Source organism: Giraffa tippelskirchi, chromosome 6 (genome assembly GCF_054371585.1).
Source record: "Giraffa tippelskirchi isolate mGirTip1 chromosome 6, T2T-mGirTip1v1.2.pri, whole genome shotgun sequence".
NCBI lineage: Eukaryota > Metazoa > Chordata > Mammalia > Artiodactyla > Giraffidae > Giraffa > Giraffa tippelskirchi.
This window is the reverse complement of record NC_137280.1, coordinates 87108954-87129668: the sequence shown is the minus strand read 5'-3', so window position 1 is coordinate 87129668 and position 20715 is coordinate 87108954. Positions and strand designations below refer to the sequence as shown.

Below are 20715 nucleotides of genomic sequence, written 5' to 3'. Positions count from 1 at the left end.
ACAGATGGCTACAAAACACTTGAAAAGGTTCTCAACATCACTTATTATTCAGTTCAGTTCAGTTCAGTTCAGTTCAGTCGCTCAGTCGTGTCCGGCTCTTTGTGACCCCATGGACTGCAGCATGCCAGGCCTCCCTGTCCATTACCAACTACTGGAGTTTACTTAGACTCATGTCCATTGAGTCGGTGATGCCATCCAACCATCTTATCCTCTGTTGTCCCCTTCTCCTCTCGCCTTCGATCTCTCCTAGCATCAGGGTCTTTTCAAATGAGTCAGCTCTTCACATCAGGTGGCCAAAGTATTGGAGTTTCAACTTCAACATTAGCCTTTCCAATGAACATTCAGGACTGATTTCCTTTAGGATGGACTGGTTGGATCTCCTTGCAGTCCAAGGGACTCTCAAGAGTCTTCTCCAACATCACAGTTCAAAAGCATGAATTCTTCGGCGCTCAACTTTCTTTATAGTCCAACTCTCACATCCATACATGACTACTGGAAAAATCATAGCTTTGACTAGATGGACCTTTGTTGGCAAAGTAATGTCTCTGCTTTTTAATATGCTGTCTAGATTGGTCATAACTTTTCTTTTTTTTTTTTTTTTTTTGGGAGAAAAGCTTGATTTATTTCTCAACTTTCGGCTTCTTTCTACTGAAGGCAGAGTCCACTGATAAAAACCAGAAGGTGTGGAACCTGGGCAGACATCAGGAAGTAGAAGCCCAAGTGTCTAGGTTCGGGGCCCAAGTTCAGACTTCAGCAACACACCAGGGTCAGAACTTGCCCAAGTCAGAACTCGAGGTTCATGTATATCCGCAGATCCCGCTCCCAGGCCTTGTCCTTCTCTTCCTGCCTTCTCTCCTCCTTCCGGTTCAGTGTGGTCACCCTAGGAGCTCTCTTCCTCCCAGCCACTGCCCGTGTATCCAGAGCTGGGAAATGTGTAACGCGGGGCTGAGGTGCTGATCTGTAGCCTAACCCCTCCTGGTCCCTCTTGAGGACAGTGGGGATAGGGTTGGCACGGCCCTCACCCCGGGGTCCTAGCCCCATTCCAGGCTCCCAGCCCCCCCTCAGCAGCAGCTTGAAGCCTGGGCTGGAGGTAGGAACCCCAAGTGGCAGGAGGGGGGGCCGGAGATCCCGGGACAGCGACAGCAGGTGAGCAGTGGATGTACAGTGGTTAGAGTCTTGAAAGTGGGCATCACAAGTCTCACAGTACTGGGGGGAGGGGGATCGGGACCAGTTCTCTGGACTCCTTGTCTCTCCAGGGCTCTCTCTGACTATGCGGGCCACCTCCGGGAAACCTGCTTCTTCAGCCAACTGAGCAGCATCTCTGCCCCCCAGCTCGCAGACCCCTACCCAGGCAGCCCCACGGCCCAGGAGATAGCGCACAGCTGCCCCCTGGCCTGCTCGGGCAGCACACATCAGGGGGGTCCACCAGAAAGCATCCCGAGCATTGATATTCCCTCCAGCTCCCCCTGCCTCATGGGGATCCAACAGCCTTTTTAGTTTTGCCAGATCCCCCTCCTGGGCTGCCCTCAGTATCTGCTGGGTCATCTTGTCCTTTGCCTCAAGGGATCTCCTTTGTCCATGTCCTCCTGATGCTCCTGATGCTCCTGCTGCAGTCTCCCTCATCATTCTTCTTTTCTTCCTCTTTCTCTCACTGGAAGGCCCAGGCTGAGCTCTCTGGATTTCAGGGGTGCTGCTCTCATCTTCAATCAAGGATTCGTAGAATGCCCGGGCTGCAGCCCCATCTAGCGTGGGCTCCAGCTCTTCAGGCTGTGACTGCAGCTGCCCATCTTTCCACAGATCACTGGGATCAGTGGCTGGGGTAAAGTTAATGAGGGAAGACCCAGACATGGCTTTTGGGAGATCTAGGAAAATGAGAGGAGGAAGCCAAGCCCCTGGTGGTCCTGCAGCAACCAGAGCCAGTCCCAGACACCATTAAGAAAAACAATCAAAATGGCTCTTTAAATCTTCGTATTTCGGGGTAAGATCTTCCCAAACAAAAACAAACTCGACACTTCTCCGCAAGCAGGAAGCAGGTTTCAGGAAGAGGTTCCAGCCTGTGTCGCTTTGTAGCTTCCGTACTGAGGGTGCAGGCGCGCGCAAGCGACGGGTTGTTTCCCGCCCTGGAATGTTTTCATAGCAGAAGCACAACGCACCACGTGCCGGAGTAGCGCGAGGACCGAGAAAGATCCGTCGGTTGGGGTCCTGTTTTTACATAACGCCTCCACAATGCCCTTCGCCGCCCTCAACGTGGCCCTCGCTCCGAGCTCATTTTCTGGACCTGGGAAACCACTCTTGGGGTTAAGAAAGGCTCTGAGGCGGAGAATGCCCAGAAACCCTGAAATGAAATAACGTCACGCAGCCCCTCACCATTACTCTGACCAGGGTTCGAAGGTCGCACTCAGCGCCCACAGCAGCCCCGTTCAAGCCCTAAGAGGAAATGGAGAAGTGCAAGGGGACAAGCAGCAGAATGGCTGGCACCACCTCAGGTTAGCCCACGGGGCCGTCCTGGTTCTCACACCAGTCAGCTCAGCCCAGTATACCCTACCTCAGCATGGAACCCGGCCTCACCTCCCGGCTCCGGAGCGCGAACCCCAGATGAAACATGGGCCCTGTTGGGGGTCTCCTTGGCGTGCTTACTCCAAGGAGCAATGCGATAACGGCCAGGAGGGCTGGCTGGCTGGGGATGAGGTCAATGCCCTGGGTAACAAAGTCACGCCGAGGCCTGAAGCTCGCTGTTTGATGAGAGAAGCAGGAAACAACCAGCCAGCCTAGTTCCTCTACCCGCCCATCCCCTCCCCTCCATGGCCCCTGGTCATAACTTTTCTTCCAAGGAGTAAGCGTCTTTTTATTTCATGGCTGCAGTCACCATCCGCAGTGATTTTGGAGCCCCCAAAAATAAAGTCTGCCACTATGTCACTCATTATTAGAGAAATGCAAATCAAAACTGCAATGAGATATCACCTCACACCAGTCAGAATGGTCCTCATCAAAAAGTCTACAAACAATAAATGCTGGACAGGGTGTGGAGAAAAGGGAACACTCTTGCACTATTGGTGGGAATGTAAATTTATACAGCCACTATGGAAGACGGTATGGAGATTCCTTAAAAAACTTGGAATAAAACCACCATACGACCCAACAATACCACTCTTAGGCATATACCCCAAAGAAAGCAAAATTGAAGGAGACACATGTATCCCATTGTTCATTGCAGTGCTATTTACAATAACTAGAACATGGAAGCAACCTAGATGTCCATCGACAGATGAATGGATAAAGAAGTTGTGGTATATATACACAGTGGAATATTACTCAGCCATAAAAAGGAGTGCATTTGAGTCATTCTAATGAGGTGGATGAACCTAGAACCTATTATACAGAGTGAAGTGAGTCAGAAAGAGAAAGATAAATACCATATTCTAAAACATATATGTGGAATCAAGGAAAATGGTACTGAAGAATTTATTTATAGGGCAACAATGGAGAAACAGACATAGAGGATAGACTTATGGACATGGGGAGAGGGGAGGGGAGGGTGAGATGTATGGAAAGAGTAACACGGAAACTTATATTTCCATATGTAAAACAGATAGCCAATGGGAATTTGCTGCATGGCTCAGGAAACTCAAACAGGGCCTCTGTATCAACCTAGAGGGGTGGGATGGGGTGGGAAATGGGAGGGAGGTTCAAAAGGGAGAGGATATGTGTATACCTATGGCTGATTCATGTTGAGATTTGACAGAAAACAACACAATTCTGTAAAGCAATTATCCTTCAATAAAAAACACATTAATTTAAAAAAGAAAAAAAAGGATATGCCTGTTTGTAAAAACTTACACCTTTATCACAGGACTGGATGGCAATTTAAGCTCTCTAGTGAGCCATGATTTGGAGATGTACATATATATAATGTATATCATATAAATGATATTCATATCATTCATTCACTGTTCCTTTATCGGTTATGACAGAAATGGAATGGCGGAAATATTTCATTTAGAGCATTGGAAGGAACCATATATTTTTAGGCACAATGTAAGTTTTCAAGCAGAAAGATATATTTACACCAAATAATCCTTCACCCCAACAATAAATCCTTTTACGTGCAGACACTAAACCACAGACCTCAATAATTAAACGGATGCTATGAAAAAATACTTTGCATAGGAATAATCTGACACAAATTTCTGTTGCCTCATACTAAAGGTCCTGTCTCACTCTAGGTCTTATTATGTCAAACTCTGTATTGAAATTGGTGTTTCACACGGATGCCAATTAGAGACATGCATTTGATGCTCTGCTTTCTCAGTAACTCCTGTAGAGAATGTGACACTGAGCTAAATAGAGAATAGTACCCTGAGGGGTGTAAAATCAGATGACCAAGTATGAAACATACATCTGTTCATGCCTACATTTCCAGAAAGAGAAATTATGATAGTGATGTTTCAAGGTATGATGAATTAAAAAGTAATAAATTGTAGTTTCAAATTTTATTCTCCTATGAAATTATATAATTGGTTTTGTTACCAAGTTAGATTTTTCATAGAGGTAGCACAAACTATGATTATTCTTTTAATAAAATGAAAAAAAAGCTTACTCAGTACAAAGTATTTCATCTCAGAAGAATTTATTCTTAGGAAATGTGTGCAGGCTCATGAGATAAATGGGAATTTACATATGTTTCGCACAAGGTTTCAACCAATTTGAGAGAGCAGAAAAATAACAAAAGAAAAAACTTAGATGACAGAGAAGAGAAAAGTTAATAAAGGACATTTTTAAAACTGTAGAGAGAAGTGAAATCTAAGAAATGGAAATACCAAGCAATAAAATGAAGAAGCAGTTGCTATTACCACAATCTAAACAAAGAATCTCACTATCCGTCTCTGAGGCTTTAAGCCCTCTAACATTCTTCAGCCCGAGGTAACTGGACCTTTTCTAAAATTTCCATCCCAAAGAATCTTTTTAGAGCCCTCTTTATGTCTTTGTTTCTCAGACTGTAGATGAAGGGGTTCAGCATGGGTGTGACCACGGTGTACATCACCGATACTATAGCACTCGCATGTGAACTGTAGGTAGCAGTGAAGCTAAGATAGACTCCTAAGGCTGAACAATAAAATAAGGAGACAACTGAGAGGTGAGATGCACAGGTGGAGAATGCTTTATATTTCCCCTGAGCAGATGAGATTCCACAGATAGAGGACACTATCTTAGAGTAAGAGTAAAGGATACCAGCCAGGGGGACACCCCCGAGAATTACAGATCCAAATGACACCATCATGTTATTGAGAAAGGGGTCAGAACAGGCCAGTCTGATCAACCGTGTGATTTCACAGAAAAAGTGGTGGATTTCCAAGTCTGAGCAGAAGGACAGTCGCAAAATCATTAAACTCTGTAACAAGGAATACATTGAACTCACGATCCAGGACAGCAGCACCAGCAGTCCACAGAGCTGGGGGTTCATGATGACCATGTAGTGCAGGGGGTGGCAGATGGCCACAAACCGGTCATAGGCCATCACGGTCAGGAGCAAGTCATCTAATGCTGCAAAGACTAAGTAAAAATACATCTGGACGATGCAGCCTTCATAGGTGATGACTTTCCTCTGTGTCTGGATGTTTTGGAGCATCTTTGGGATGGTGGTGGAGGTGAGGTAGATGTCTACAAAGGACAGGTTGGAGAGGAAGAAGTACATGGGGGTGTGGAGGTGGGAGTCTGAGCTGACGGCCAGGATGATGAGCAGGTTTCCAAACACAGTGACCAGGTACATGGAGAGGAAAAGCCCAAATATAAGGGACTGCAATCCTGGCTCCTCTGAAAGTCCCAGAAGAAGAAATTCTGATGTTTGTGTATTGTTTCCTGGCTCCATGTGATGAAGGTGACTATCGGGAAAAAAGCAAATAACATGAAGAATTTTCACCCAAACAGACACGGAAATACTATAATTTCAATTTTGTTGGCATGAAATTGATGTTAATATGTTGTATGTAGATAAATTCTCCATGAGGTTATATCCCATTTCACCTCTGAATAGAAATATTTGTCCCATTCTCAGTATATTTCCAAATGGTTCATATATTTACAGTTTTAATGAGAAATCCTTTCTCATTAAGAGAAACATTTAAGAAACATATTGAGAACAAACTTGTCCCAAGCCATACAGAGAATAAATAGAGATGCTTAAACACAAATCTCTCACAATCCAAGGATGGTGAAAGATGATATTTAAATAAATATATAATATGTTAGAAGGTGACAGGTGTTATGAAGAAAACAAAAACATGTATAAAGGAGAGAGTAGTAGGTGGCGTTATTTTATACCAAGTTACAAGAGCTGCAAACAAGGGGTTATTTGAAGAGATGTCAAGGAAGAGAGAGAAGTACCTAGTGAGATACCAGGAGAAGTGTGTTCCTGGCAGAGGGAACTGCCACTGCAAAGGACCTGAGGAAGATGCTGGTTCCACATGTTCAAAGGCAAACAAGAAAGCCCGTGGGGCAGAGGGATAATCAAGAGGGGGAGTGATTAGAGATGGTGTCAGGGATGCTGAGGTACAAGGTGGCCTTCCAGCTAGAGCTGACACTTCAGTCCACAGAGAATCCCTTCTTTCATGGTGTTCCCAGCACTTTATGGATTTAAGTTGCAAAGGCTTCCTGTGAATTAAAACAGATCCTCATCTTAGTACCGTCTTTGATTGAGTTCTGGCCTCTGTCACCTTATTATATCACCTTAAAGTATGAGTCCAAGTGCCTGTGCTTTAAGACCTGCTCTCACTCCACAAGGCACAGACACAAAATGGCTCCTGGGCTGTGTTTCTGTCATGAATTTCTCAACCAGACCCACTCTCCTTAAGCCAAGGGTGGTAAACCGCTCGAGCTAGTCAGATCAGATTAATTTTCTCCTAAACAATGTTTAAATGGTACCCATAAATTCCAGGTCATAAACTTCTGAGGGAATAACAAAGTTGGGGTTCCTTTTTCGCTACAGCCACTTTCTGCCCTGTATTTAAAGATATATAAAATATGCGGGAGAAATAAAATGAAGGAAAAAGATCTAACAAACTCAAATCATCCCAAAAACAATTTGACGAAGAAAAGCTTCCTTGGATTAGCAACCTTCCAAATTCAGCTATACCTCTTTGATGCCTGGGAAAAATCAGAAAAAAAAAATCTTATTTCCAAGGACAGAATCAATGATACATATATGACATCAAAAAACATACAGATTTAATACCCCAAGAGAAAAGTGAGTAAAGATCGTAAACTCAACAATTCAAAAATAAAAACATAGAAAATATGACAAAAGTTACGTATGTGTTATATGAGACAGTAGAAGATGTCTTTCCTGTGCTTTTCTATATAATTTGATCTTTTTGTGTGTGTTCTGATATTGAATGAGGCAATCCCTGTCTCTATTTTCTTATAGGTCATAGTTTGTTTATTACTCTTGGGCTTAATGTTTTCACTTTTTTAATTAATCCAATGAGCACACTTCAATTCTAGTTCTGGTCTTTGTCCAGCAGGCAAAGGCCTTTCCAGACCATACTCTATAAAGCTTGAGCAGGACATGAAAATTTCTTCTCTTATTCTGGATAAATTTCTTTACATGATTTAAACCTGAGGACACTATATTTTATTTCAGTGTACTGTGACATTGTTCCTATATTGCAAGATACTAATCATCAGAGACTTAAATTGCCTTGTTCAATTCTTATTTTCTCAAAGATCTGTGAATATATTTGCATTTATTTAAAAACACACTTAAGAAAATGAGAAATTATGAAATGACAAAACATGGATAAAATATGAAACCAGTTAAAAGGGTGATTCCCTATATTTGTATTAAAGAAAACTGAATGAAACAGCAAAAATTGACTGAAACTTGATATATACTAGTGGTGAAAGAGTAGTTGTTCATTCATGCCTGACTCTTTGTGACCCCATGGACTGTAGCCCACCAGGCTCCTCCATCCATGGGATTTTCCAGGCAAGAATACTGGAGTGGGTTGCCGTTTCCTTCTCCAGGGGATCTTCCTGACCCAGAAGGGGATCAGGGGATCTTCCTGACCCAGGAAGGAATCGAACCCAGATCTCCCTCATTGTAGGCAGACGCTTTACCATCTGAGCCACCAGGGAATTAATAGGGGTAAGTAAACATTTATGACATGAATTAATAATTAATTTAGAAAAGACTTCGACCCAAGAGAACATAACATACAATGACCCAGAAATTTCTGGCAAATAGCAGATGCTTTGTTATAATGAGTTGAATAATTAGGAATTAGGTCCCTCTAGATGTGAACACTATCCTGTAGGACGGTTGTATCCAATTTGGTTAGAAAGGGCAGGATTGTTGAATAAAAGCTGGAATAAATGGCCATCTATCCAGAAGGAAATTAAGTAGTTCCTTATCTGACACATCTTTTTAAAAGGGACTAAAGACCCCAGTGTAAAATTAAGCAGTCCACTTTAGACAAATATATAAAAAACTACATTGGAACTGCATTTTTACTGATATCAGAAACGCAGATAGTTTTAAAATCTGAATTTCTCAGTCTCTGCACAATTGGACATTCTCTGCCAGATCTTTCTCTGGGGTGGGTTCTGCCTCATTTTTACTGATATCAGAAACGCAGATAGTTTTAAAATCTGAATTTCTCAGTCTCTGCACAATTGGACATTCTCTGCCAGATCTTTCTCTGGGGTGGGTTCTGCCTTGTAAATTGCAGGATGTTTAGAAACATTCTTGCCCATCACTTACCACTCATCAGTGTGACAGCAAATAATGTCTACGAATATTGCTTAAAGGACCCCGGGGGACACAATTACCCTTGGTGGAGAAATTCAGTATTAAATTAAGAATCTCAAAATATTTTTGCAGCAGTAATATAATAGTCACTTGTTGATAAATAATGTTATAGGACACCAAATGTGTGAGTCACACAGCCGCACCATGCAATATTATACAGATATTAAAATAATGAACCACCATTACACTGGTTGATTGGAACCAAGTCCCTGAGGTATTATTGAGAAAGAAACAAAAGAGGGACAAATTGTAGAAAACATTAAACATAATGACGATTTGCCACTAAAATATAAAAACCATTTATGATGTATTCAGGATCATATTGATGCATTTGTATAAAAGTATATATGTATAAGAACACATTTTAGAAAAAGATTTTTCAAAACCTAAGAACTTATGGAACAAAATATATCGGTGAGAGTGAAATTATGTTAAGGATACTGTTTCCTGGCCAATGTGCTATGTGCTAAGTCACTTCAGTCGTGTCTGACTCCATGCGACCCTGTGGACTGAAGCCTGCCAGTAGCCTCCATCTGTCCGTGGGATTCTCCAGGAAAGAAGACTGAAGTGTGTTGTCATGCCCTCCCCAAGGGTATCTTCCCAACCCAGAGATCAAAACTGCATCTCTTAATTCTCCTGCTTTGGCAGACAGGTTCTTTCCCACTAGCACCACCTGGGAAGTCCGTTCCTGAACAATAGGACATAATAAAATTGAATGAAAATCTACAACTAACTGATAAAAAGGCAAAAAAGAGTAAAAATTTAACAATATTCACATGGATCACTAATTCAAGATCAAATTGTCAAAGATTTGGAAGTGAAACAATGTAACAGAAGAACATTTACAATGTGAGGAAGGAGCAGTATCTAAGTTTTAATTTTATTTTATATGTAGATGGAAGAATTCAAATATGGCTATACAATATAAATCAAATAGTAAAGAATTATGGTAAGAGGTGGTGCAACTTTTAGGAAAAGATTTAATCAGAAGGCCAAGAGGAATAAAAATAAAAACAGATGAGAAACTCTTAATAGAAGTATATATGTATAAGAAGTTATTTATCAGCACTAAGGATGCTGAAGAACTCCCACTTTCCTTTCTGGCTTACATCAAGAGTTGACACATTAAGAATATTAAAGTGACAACTAAAGTATTACGGTAAGGAAAATAACAATAAAGAGCAATGAGCGGTGTGTACTGTGCAGCATGGTGACTATAGTTCATAACACATTTTTTAGAATAATTGTAAGTTGCTAAGAGACAGTATATCCTAAAAGCTCTCCTCACAAGAATAAATTGTAACTATGTGTGGTGACATGTTAAGGAGATTTACTGTGGTGATCATTTGGCAATATAAACAAATATTGAACCATTATGCTGTGCACCTGTAACTCATATATTGTCAAAGGTCAACTCTTTTGGACTGCAAATTCTTTGGAAAAGCAACGAAGAGAATGTTGGCAGATTTGACCAACAAAATTTATCAATTCTTATATCCCACAAATACATCTATGCATATATAAAAGAGCTAAATCACAAATTTAAGTTTTTTATTAAAACATAATCCTTCTTAACAAAGAATGCGATTTTAAAAAGGAATAACAACACTCTGATACCACTATATAAAACAAAATAGTTATTGCTGCTGCTAAGTTGCTTCAGTCGTGTCTGACGCTGTGCGACCCATAGACGGCAGCCCACCAGGCTCCCCCATCCCTGGGATTCTCCAGGCAAGAACACTGGAGTGGGTTGCCATTTCCTTCTCCAACAGTTATAGAGACATTTTCTTAATAGAGAAACACTGCATGGCTAACAAATCCATAGATCTATTTAGCCTCACAGATAATAAAATAGTTGGAAAGTAAACCTCCTTAGCATACATCTTTTCACTTATATTACTAAGATAATTGTTTTTCTCTTAAGTGAACACAAGAGTGAGAGAGAGAAGATACTGGAATGTGTATGTTGCCTACACAGCTATTGAAAGTGTGTTTTTACAAACATTCTTCAGTTTAGATCTTTCTCCTCTATGTGGAGGCACAGTCTAATATGCCCCATCTTACAATAAAATGAAATGCCCTCAACTCACTGACTGACCCTCTACAGTTAATACCCTACTTGTTTACTCCTGTTAATTAACAAGAACCTTAGACTCATGTTGCAGTTTTGCTGGGTGCAGTTTATCCCTCCTATTCATTCTTCTGTTGGGGTTCCACTAGCATGATTTAATTGTCAACGCTGACACTCTCTTTTTCAAGTGCACTGTTCCATTTCAGCATCATAAATAAATTTTCAGGAAACCCAGCAAATACCACAGTGACCTCTGCCTCTGGGCTATGCTAGATTGGTGACCTCAGGTACGTTCCTGGCTTCCATCCTTCTGATTCTCTTCTGCAGTGTCTGTGGAGCTCTCAGACTCACCTGTTGGAAACTCTGTCTGGGAGGTTTCCCTGTGAAAGTCAAAATTCCTCCATAAGTAGTTGGTGATGCAGACTCATGTCCTGTCTCTGCACAGGACAGCTAAAAGATCAAGCATTGGTCTCCCATCCAGGGGTAGGACCACAGAAGCAATGACCGCATCCTGTCCAACCAAAGAGGCACAGGCTGAGGGACTGCAGCAGAGGAGATATTTACATCTTCCATGTCAGCTCATTAGACATGTTTTTCCTTTGTTACCCCAACCTTTAAGTTCGTTATTTCCCCTGGTGACACTGGTCTGGACAGAATGCATTTTTTTTCTTCTGATTCTCTGTTCCTAAGAGACTCCATTATAAGTTAGGTAAATTTAGTTTCCTCACTCCTTTGCCGTTATGTCTCCTGCTTCCAAAGCTCAAAGGCTCCTGGCACCTCATCACATCCCTGAGTTCAAGTTTTCTCAAAAGTATAATATTGACTGTTGGTCTTGACTGGGTCCTTTGGGTCGCCAATGCTTTCATCTGTTGTGGGAGCACAACCCAAGAAATCTCTGAATATGACAATTACCCTTTTCAAAACAGGGGATAACTTTGTTCCTTTAATATAAAATTTGGGTACTATAATCCTTGGTTACATGCAAGTCCTGCAAAGCCTAAATTGACTTCCTACTTACAGCAGAAATTAAACAACACACCTGCCAATGCAGGAAATGTAAGAGACACAGGTATGATCCCTGGATCAGGAAGATCCCCTGGAGAAGGCCATGGCAACCCACTCCAGTATTCTTTCCTGGAGAATCCCATGGACAGAGGAGCCTGGTGGGCTACAGTCCATGGGGTCACAAAGAGTCGGACTAGACTGAAGTTACCTAGCACAGAACAGCATACATACTGCTCCTAGGAGTTGAGTTTAACCCTTTGCAGTCATTCAATGAGCTTCCCTTATATAACGTCATTTTATGTTACACTCTTATATTTAATAGGAGAAAATTTTAGTCATTCTGGAGAGATTTTTGCCCCCTTAGCTGGTACAGAGAATTTCACTTTGTCTAAACGTAAATGTGGATTTGACTCTGAGGCCTTTGGAATTTAAGATAGGAAAAGTAAATCATTATTAAAATTCAGGTCACACATTCTACTTTTAAATCTGTGTATTAATGTTTCTATATTTTTTCTAATCTATGTTCATTCAAGCATTCATTTTTTTGCTTCTATCCTTCCAACTTTCTCTTATGTTTTCTTTCAGCACAATGGATGGAATTACAAATGAAGCAGTGCATTGAAATCTATGTGTGCATGTGTGTTTATTTCAGAGAAAGTCTATACAGATACAGACACATATACATATTCCTAAACTTGAACAATGTTTGAGGACTCAGCAAAGTATTTACATACATTTTATGCATTCATCACAACCTCCAAGTAAAGTTAGGATTTATCATCTCACATTTCCTTCTGAAAGATAAAATTGAGGCTCAGGGCAATTCCATTATTAACAATCACATTACAAAGAAATTAAAATTTATTGTGGACCTTTTAGAATTATACAAAGGGAACCACATATACTGGTTTCTGAAATTTATAAAATTGTATATTTTTAAAATGTGTAGTTTATTATATTTAATTACACTCTAATGAATTAGTTAAGAATTAAAATTTTCTGGTTGTGCATTGTTAAGGGTAGTATTTTCAGTTCAGTTCAGTCGTTCAGTCATGTCTGATTCTTTGTGATCCGATGGACTGCAGACCTCCTTGTCCATTACCAACTCCCAGAGTTTACTCAAATTCAGGTCCATTGAATCGGTGATGCCATCCAACCATCTCATCCTCTGCCCTTCTCCTGCCTTCAATGTTTCCCAGCATCAGGGTCTTTTCCAAGGGTAGTATATTAATCACACTAAAACTGGTGAGAGACACCTCCTCTAACTGCGAAGAAAGCAAAGTGGCATATATGGATTTAGGAACAGTGAAATTCAAATATAGCAATTAACATTTGAGAAATACAGGTTTGTTTTTGTTTTTTTTTCTTATAAACTAAAAGACTGTTGTTCAATCTCTAAGTCAAGTCTGACTCTTTGCAACCCCATGGACTGTAGCATGTCAGACATCCCTGTCCTTCACCATCTCCCAAAGCTAGCTTAAATTCATGTCCATTGAGTCAATGATGCAATCCAACCATCTCGTCCTCTGCAATCTCCTTCTCCTTTTACCTTCAAACTTTCCCAGCGTCAGGGTCTTTTCTAATGAGTCAACTCTTCATATCAGGTGGCCAACGTATTGGCACTTCAGCTTCAGCATCAGTCCTTCCAGTGAATATTCAGGGTTGATTTCCTGTAGGATGGACTGGCTTGATTTCCTTGCAGACCGAGGGACTCTCAAGAGTTTTCTCCAACACCACAGTTGGAAAGCATCGATTCTTTGATGCGCAGCCTTCTTTATGATCCAACTCTCATGCAGTCACCATCCTCAATAAACTAAAGACTACTTACATAAAAGGAAGAAATTGACATAAAATAGTTCAAGACAGAAGACCACTACAGCTGAACACACCATTGTGAAGGAGTCTTTAAAAATCAAAATAGAGTCTGACAGCTGACAGTAGATTCATGAGGAAATAATCATAACTCAGATCAACTCCCCATCATAGAAACTCATTATATAAAAAATTCATTTGCTTTTAGGATGACTTGTTATGTAGCAACAGCTAAATGATATACACTAATCCAAGTGAACAGAATTGAGGAGAATTATAATAATGTGTTGCTTTGTTTTTAGGCAATTGTTATGATATCTGAATAGTATTCATGACTTCTCTATTATTCAAGTTTATGTCATAAAATTTTATTTAAAATGGATTCCATTTAGTTTTCCTTACAGGTAAGCAAGAAAGGTTAAAAGGATATGCCTATTTGTGAGAAACTTATAGCTTTATCACAGGAAAGTGAAAAAGTGAAAGTCGCTCAGCCTGACTCTTTGTGATGCCATGGGCTATACAGTTCATGGAATTCTCCAGGCCAGAATGCTAGAGTGGGTGGCCTTTGCCTTCTCCAGGGGATCTTCCCAACCCAGGTCTCCCACACTGCAGGCATATTCTTTACCAGCTAAGCCATAAAAGCCTGTCCCTTCTCCAGTGGATCTTCCCAACCCAGGAATCAAACTGGGGTCTCCTGAATTGTGGGCAGATTCTTTACCAAATGAGTTATCAGCAAAGCCCATTTATCACAAGACTAGAAGGGAATTTAAGATCTAGTGAGCCATAATTTGGATATATATATATAATATTATATATATCATGCATATCATATAAATATGATGTTTATATTATTCATTCACTCTTTTATTGATTATAACAAAAATGGAATGGGGGAAATATTTCATCTACAGCAATGGAAGGAGTCATTTATTTGTAGGTAACAATGGAATTTTTCAAGCAGAAAGATATAATTATGCCAAAAACTTCCTCAACCCAACAATAAACCCCTTTACACACAAATACTAAATCACATACATCAGTAAGTAAATGGACACCAGGAAAAAATCATTTGCAAAGATATAATCTGACACAAATTTTTTTTTTTTTTTAAATATCAATACTATTTATAATCACTCAAAAAAGGGAAACAGTTCAATTTAACTCTAACAAAACATGTGTGTAACTCTTTTTTTTTTTTTTTTTTATAAATTTATTTATTTTAGTTGGGGGCCAATCACTTCACAACATTGCAATAGTTTTTGCCATACATTGACATGAATCTGCCATGGGTTTACATGTGTTCCCCCTCCTGGACCCCCCACCCACCTCCCTCCCCATCCCATCCTTCTGGATCATCCCGTTGCCCCGGCCCTGAGCCCTTGTCTCATGCATCGAACATGGAATGGTGTTCTGTTTCACATATGATAATATACATGTTTCAATGCTATTCTCCCAGAACGTCCCACCCTCACCTTCTCCCTCAGAGTCCATAAAATTGTTCCATGCATCTGTGTCTCTTATTCTGTCTCGCATATAGGGTTATCGTTACCATCTTTCAAATTCCATATATATGCATTAGTATACTGTATTGTTGTTTTTCTTTCTGGCTTACTTCACTCTGTATAATGGGCTCCAGTTTCATCCATCTGACACAAATTTTTGATGCATTATACTTTAGGTCTTCTCTGACTTTAGGTCTTATTATGTCAAAGTCTTTATTGAAATTTCTGTTTCACATAGATGTCAATTAGAGATGCATTTGATGCTCAGTTTTACCGGTAACTCCTACAGAGAATGTAGACACTAGGCTAAATAGAAAATCGTATCCTGTGAGGGAGTAAAATCAGATGACCATTTGTGAAAAACACTGTCTGTTAACATCTACATTTTCAGAAAAAGCAATTATGGTAGTGATGCTCCAAGGTATGAAGAATTAAAGCATGATAAACTGTAGTTTCATATTTACTCTCCTATGAAATTATGTAATTGGTTTGGTTGCCTAGTGTTTTTCCATAGAATTAGCACAATTCATGATTATCCTTTTAGCAAAAAGAAAGGAAAATTACTCGGTATAAAGTATATCATTTCAGAAGAATTTATTCTTAAGAAATGTGTGAAGCCTCATGAGATAAATGGGAATTTATATATGTTTCACACAAGATTTTGAATTAATTTGAGAGAGTAGAAAAATAACAAGAGAAAAATCTTAGATGATAGAGAACAGAAAAGTTAAGAAAGGATGCTTTTAAAATTGTATAGAGAAGTTAAAATCAAAGAAATGGAAATACCAGGCTATAAATTGAAGAAGCAATTGCTATTATCACAGTCTAATCAAAGAATCACACATCCACCTGTGAGGTTTTGAGCCCTGGTATCATGGGCAGTTTTTCAGCCCAAGGGCAAATGGCCCTTTTACAAACATTTTCATCCCAAAGAATCTTTTTAGAGCCCTCTTTATGTCTTTGTTTCTCAGACTGTAGATGAAGGGGTTCAGCATGGGTGTGACCACAGTGTACATCACCGATACTATAGCACTCACGTGTAAGCTGTAGGTAGCAGTGGAGCTAAGATACACTCCTAAGGCTGAACAATAAAATAAGGAGACAACTGAGAGGTGAGATGCACAGGTGGAGAATGCTTTATACTTCCCCTGAGCAGATGAGATTCCACAGATAGAGGACACTATCTTAGAGTAAGAGTAAAGGATACCAGCCAGGGGGACACCCCCAAGAATTACAGATCCAAATGACACCATCATGTTATTGAGAAAGGGGTCAGAACAGGCCAGTCTGATCAACCGTGTGATTTCACAGAAAAAGTGGTGGATTTCCAAGTCTGAGCAGAAGGACAGTCGCAACGCCATTAAGCTGTGTAACAGGGGAAAGAGGGCACTCACGATCCAGGACAGCAGCACCAGCAGTCCACAGAGCTGGGGGTTCATGATGACCATGTAGTGCAGGGGGTGACAGATGGCCATGAAGCGGTCATAGGCCATCACGGTCAGGAGAAAGTCATCTAATGCTGCAAAGACTAAGTAAAAATACACCTGGACGATGCAGCCTTCATAGGTGACGGCTTTGCTCTGTGTCTGGATGTTCCACAGCATCTTTGGGATGATGGTGGAGGTGAAGCAGATGTCTACAAAGGACAGGTTGGAGAGGAAGAAGTACATGGGGGTGTGGAGGTGGGGGTCTGAGCTGACGGCCAGGATGATGAGCAGGTTTCCAAACACAGTGATCAGGTACATGGAGAGGAAAAGCCCAAATATAAGGGACTGCAATCCTGGCTCCTCTGAAAGTCCCAGAAGAAGAAATTCTGAAATTTGTGTCTTGTTCCCTGATTCCATGTGATGGAAGTGACTACTGGGAAAAAAAGAAAATAGCATGAACAATTTTCAAACAGGTGTAACTCACGTAGCTGAACTTCTGTAATTTTTATTTTGCTGGCAAGAAATTGATGTTAATAAGCTGGATATAGATAAATTCTCCTTGAAAGTATACTCCATTTCACCTCTAATTAGATACTTTTGTCTCATTCTCAGCATATTTCCAAGGAGTTCATGTATTTACAGTTTTAATGAGAAAGTCTTTTATGCATTTGAGAAACATACTGACAGTCAACATGGTCCAAGTACATATAGGGAATAAATAGAGACACTAAAAAAAAATCTCTCACAATCCAAAGGTGGTGAAAGATGATACTCAAATAAATATAGAGTTATGTTAGAAGGTGACAGGTGTTATGAAGAAAACAAAAACATGTATAAAGGAGAGTGTAGTAGGAACATTATTTTGTATCAAGTATTCAGGCAAGGCTTGCAAACAAGGGGTTCTATGAAGAGACATCAAGAAAAAGAGAGAAAGTCCTAGTGTGATACCAGGAGAAGTGTGTGCCTGGCAGAGGGAACAGCCACTGCAAAGTAGCTAAGGAAGAAGCTGGTCACATGTTCAAATGCAAACAGGGAAGCCAGTGGAATGGAGGAATAAGCAAGAGGGGGAGTGGTTAGAGAGGGTGTCAAGGATGCTGAGGAACAAGGTAGCCTCCCTGCTACAGCTGAACCTTCAGTACATAGAGAATCCCTCCTTCCATGTTGTTCCCAGCACTTTATGGATTTAGTTGCAAAGGAATCCTGTAAATTATATCAGATCATCTTCTTAGTACCCTCTTTGATGGAGTTCTGGCCTGTCACCTTATTACATCACCTTAATATGTAAGTGCAGGTGCCTTTGCTTTAACAACTGTTCTCACTCCACAAGGCACAAGCATACACACACACCATAGCCTCCTGGGCTGTGTTACTGTCATGAATTTCTCACCCAGAACCACCCCCCTTAAGCCATGGGTGGTGACACCTCAAGCTTGTCAGATCAGATTATCTTTCTCCTAAAGGATGTTTAAATAGTACCCAGAAATTCCAGTTCACAAGCTACTGAGAGAATAATACAGTTTAGGTTCCTTTTAGCTACAACAACTTTCTGCCCTATATTTAAATAAATTTAAAAAGCATGGGGAAGAGAGAGATAAAATGAAGGGAAAAGATCTAATAAGCTCAAACGGCCCCTGAGACAATGTGATGAAGAAAAGCGTTCTTGGTTTGGCGACATTTCAACTTCAGCTACATCCTTGATATCCAGGAGAGATGAGAAAAAAAATACCTCTTTTCCAAAGACAGAAGCAGTGGTATCTGGAGGGTGTGAAAAACCGTACCAATTTGCCCTGTCTCTGTTTTCTTTTTTTTTGATGTGGACCATTTTTAAAGTCTTTATTGAATGTGTTACAATATTACGCCTGTTTTATGTTCTAGGTCTTTAGCCATGAGACATGTGGGATCTTAGCTTCCCAACCAGGGATCGAACCCACACTCCCCTGCACTGTAAGGCAAAGTCCTAACCACTGGACAGCCAGGGAAGTGCCCTTATCTCTGTTTTCTTATGAAATATATTTTATTTGTTATTCTTGGGCTTAATGTTTTTAATTTTTTTCATAAATTCACTGAGAACATCCTAATTCTAGTTCTGATCTTTGGACAGCATGCAAAGACCTTTCCAGACCATATTCTGTGAGTTCATGAGGTCATGAAAATTCATTCTCTTATTCTGGATAAATTTCTTCACATGATTAAAGCCTAAGGACACTGTTTTATTTCAGTATACTGTGACGTTGTCACTATAATGCAAGATCCTAAGCATCAGTGATTTCAGCTCCCTTGTTTACTTCTTATTTTCCCATATGTACATGAATACATGTGCATTTATTTTAAAAACACAGTTAAGAAAATTATAAATTATGAAATAGAAAGAATGCCAAAAAATGTTAAACCAGTTAAAATAACGATTTCATATAAATGCATTAAACAAAACTGAATGGAACATCAAAACCATTATGTTTCAATCAATTTTTGATGTTCCATTCAGTTTTTAGCAGTAACAGAACAATCACAGCAATCATTAATAATGAATTAATAACGAATTTAGAAAAGACCTTGACTCAAGAGCATCTAATACATAATCTACCCAGGAATTTCTAGCAAATAACACATGTATTGTTAATATTTGTTGAATGATTAGGAATTAGATCCCCTTAGATATGAACACTACCATATGGGAAGGTTGTACTTCAATTTGATTGGAAAAGGCTGGATTGTTGAATAAAAGTCAGAATAAATAGCCATCTACCTCGAAGAAAATGAAGTGGTTTCCTATCTAATGCATCTTTTTAAAAGAGGCAAAAGTCCCCAGTGTAAAAGTGAATAGTCCATTTCAGATGATCATATAAAACCATATGTAAAATCTACAGGTGAAAAAACTATTATTGTCAAGGGGAGAAAATCAGAAGTAAGAAGAAGAACAAATTTAACTATATAAAAATTTAAAACATTTTATGGTCAAAAATACCCACCCCAAAATCAATCGCAGAACAATATTTTGTAAAAATCACTGGAAATGCAGTTAACTGTTGAGAAGAAGGCATAAAGTATATATAGACATATGATAATAATGAGAAATAGCTTGCTGATTGAATGTACGAATCTTTGCTGAAAGTGAGTACTAGTCTAATAAACAGGAAGATATCTAATTCACAGCCTTCAGCCTGGGAAAAAACTTAATGTTGCTTGAGGTTGAAACTTTTAAACAAGTTATTACAGACATAACGGGAGCTCTAATTTCGCTGGCAGACATGAAGTGGAGGACATTGTGGAAATCACCTAAGACAGCTATTGATAATAGAAACACAAATATTTAACTCAGGGTTCCTCCATCTCTGCACTGCTGGATATTCTCTGCCAGGTCCTTTCCTGTGGTGGGGTCTATCCTGTACATTGCAGGATGTTTAGAAGCATCCTTGCCCACCACATGCCCTTCATCAGTGTGACAACAAAAAAATGTCTACTGATATTGCTCAGTGTCCCCTGAGGACAGTTACCCTTGGTTCAGAAGGGAAATGTTAAATTAACAATCTCAAAATACTTTTATAGCAGTGATATGATGGTCCTTATTGATAAATAATGATACAGACTATCGAATGTATGAGTCACACAGCCACACCATGGTATATTATACGGACATTGAAATAATGAGCCAGCATTATTACTAGTTGTTTAGAAGCAAGTCCCTAAGTTGTTGTTGAGAAATAAACAAAAGTGGATAAATTGTAGAAAAACATTAAACATAATGGCCATTTATCAGTAAAACAAAGAAAATTTAATGATGTATTTAGGATTATATTTATACCTTTGTATAAAAGTGTGTGAATATGTAAGTGCATATTTTAGAAGGGTCTTTTTAAAGAAAACTAAAAACTTAAGGAATAAAAAATACTTATTCTATAAACAAAAACTTATGGAATAATAAATATACTTAACCTTATGAAGCAAAATAAGGTAAAATAAAATTGCTTCTTGAACAACTGTAGGTAAAAAAATTAAGTGAAAATCTACCACTAACTAATAAAAACACATAAAAGAATAAGAATTTAATGATACCAGCATTGGTCACTAATTCAAGTTGAAATTGCCAAAACAGGG

General features: G+C 39.6%; 3 protein-coding genes across 7 annotated transcripts; all 3 read right to left on the bottom strand.

Moving 5' to 3' along the window:
- Window positions 1-580: 580 nt before the first annotated feature.
- Window positions 581-2750, bottom strand: LOC145508935 (G patch domain and ankyrin repeat-containing protein 1-like). Of its 5 annotated transcripts, none has more exons than XM_081496700.1 (3): window positions 2546-2750; window positions 2368-2427; window positions 581-2278 (listed from the first exon to the last, which is right to left on the bottom strand). In XM_081496700.1, the coding sequence occupies exon 3, from the start codon at window positions 1846-1848 to the stop codon at window positions 784-786; it is 1065 nt and encodes a 354-aa protein (XP_081352826.1). In that variant the 5' UTR covers window positions 1849-2278; window positions 2368-2427; window positions 2546-2750; the 3' UTR covers window positions 581-783. The 5 variants fall into 5 exon arrangements, with proteins under 5 accessions (XP_081352826.1, XP_081352829.1, XP_081352824.1 ...); XM_081496703.1 differs by having other exon boundaries at window positions 2380-2427; XM_081496698.1 differs by having other exon boundaries at window positions 2569-2750.
- Window positions 2037-5915, bottom strand: LOC145510814 (olfactory receptor-like protein OLF4). The gene is made up of 3 exons (XM_081503008.1): window positions 4906-5915; window positions 2546-2732; window positions 2037-2310 (listed from the first exon to the last, which is right to left on the bottom strand). Exons 1-3 carry the CDS (start codon window positions 5864-5866, stop codon window positions 2037-2039), a joined length of 1422 nt encoding a protein of 473 aa, XP_081359134.1. The 5' UTR covers window positions 5867-5915.
- Window positions 5916-16065: 10150 nt separating this feature from the next.
- Window positions 16066-17102, bottom strand: LOC145510492 (olfactory receptor-like protein OLF4). The gene has a single exon (XM_081501850.1). It carries the CDS (start codon window positions 17074-17076, stop codon window positions 16066-16068), a length of 1011 nt encoding a protein of 336 aa, XP_081357976.1. The 5' UTR covers window positions 17077-17102.
- Window positions 17103-20715: the final 3613 nt, after the last annotated feature.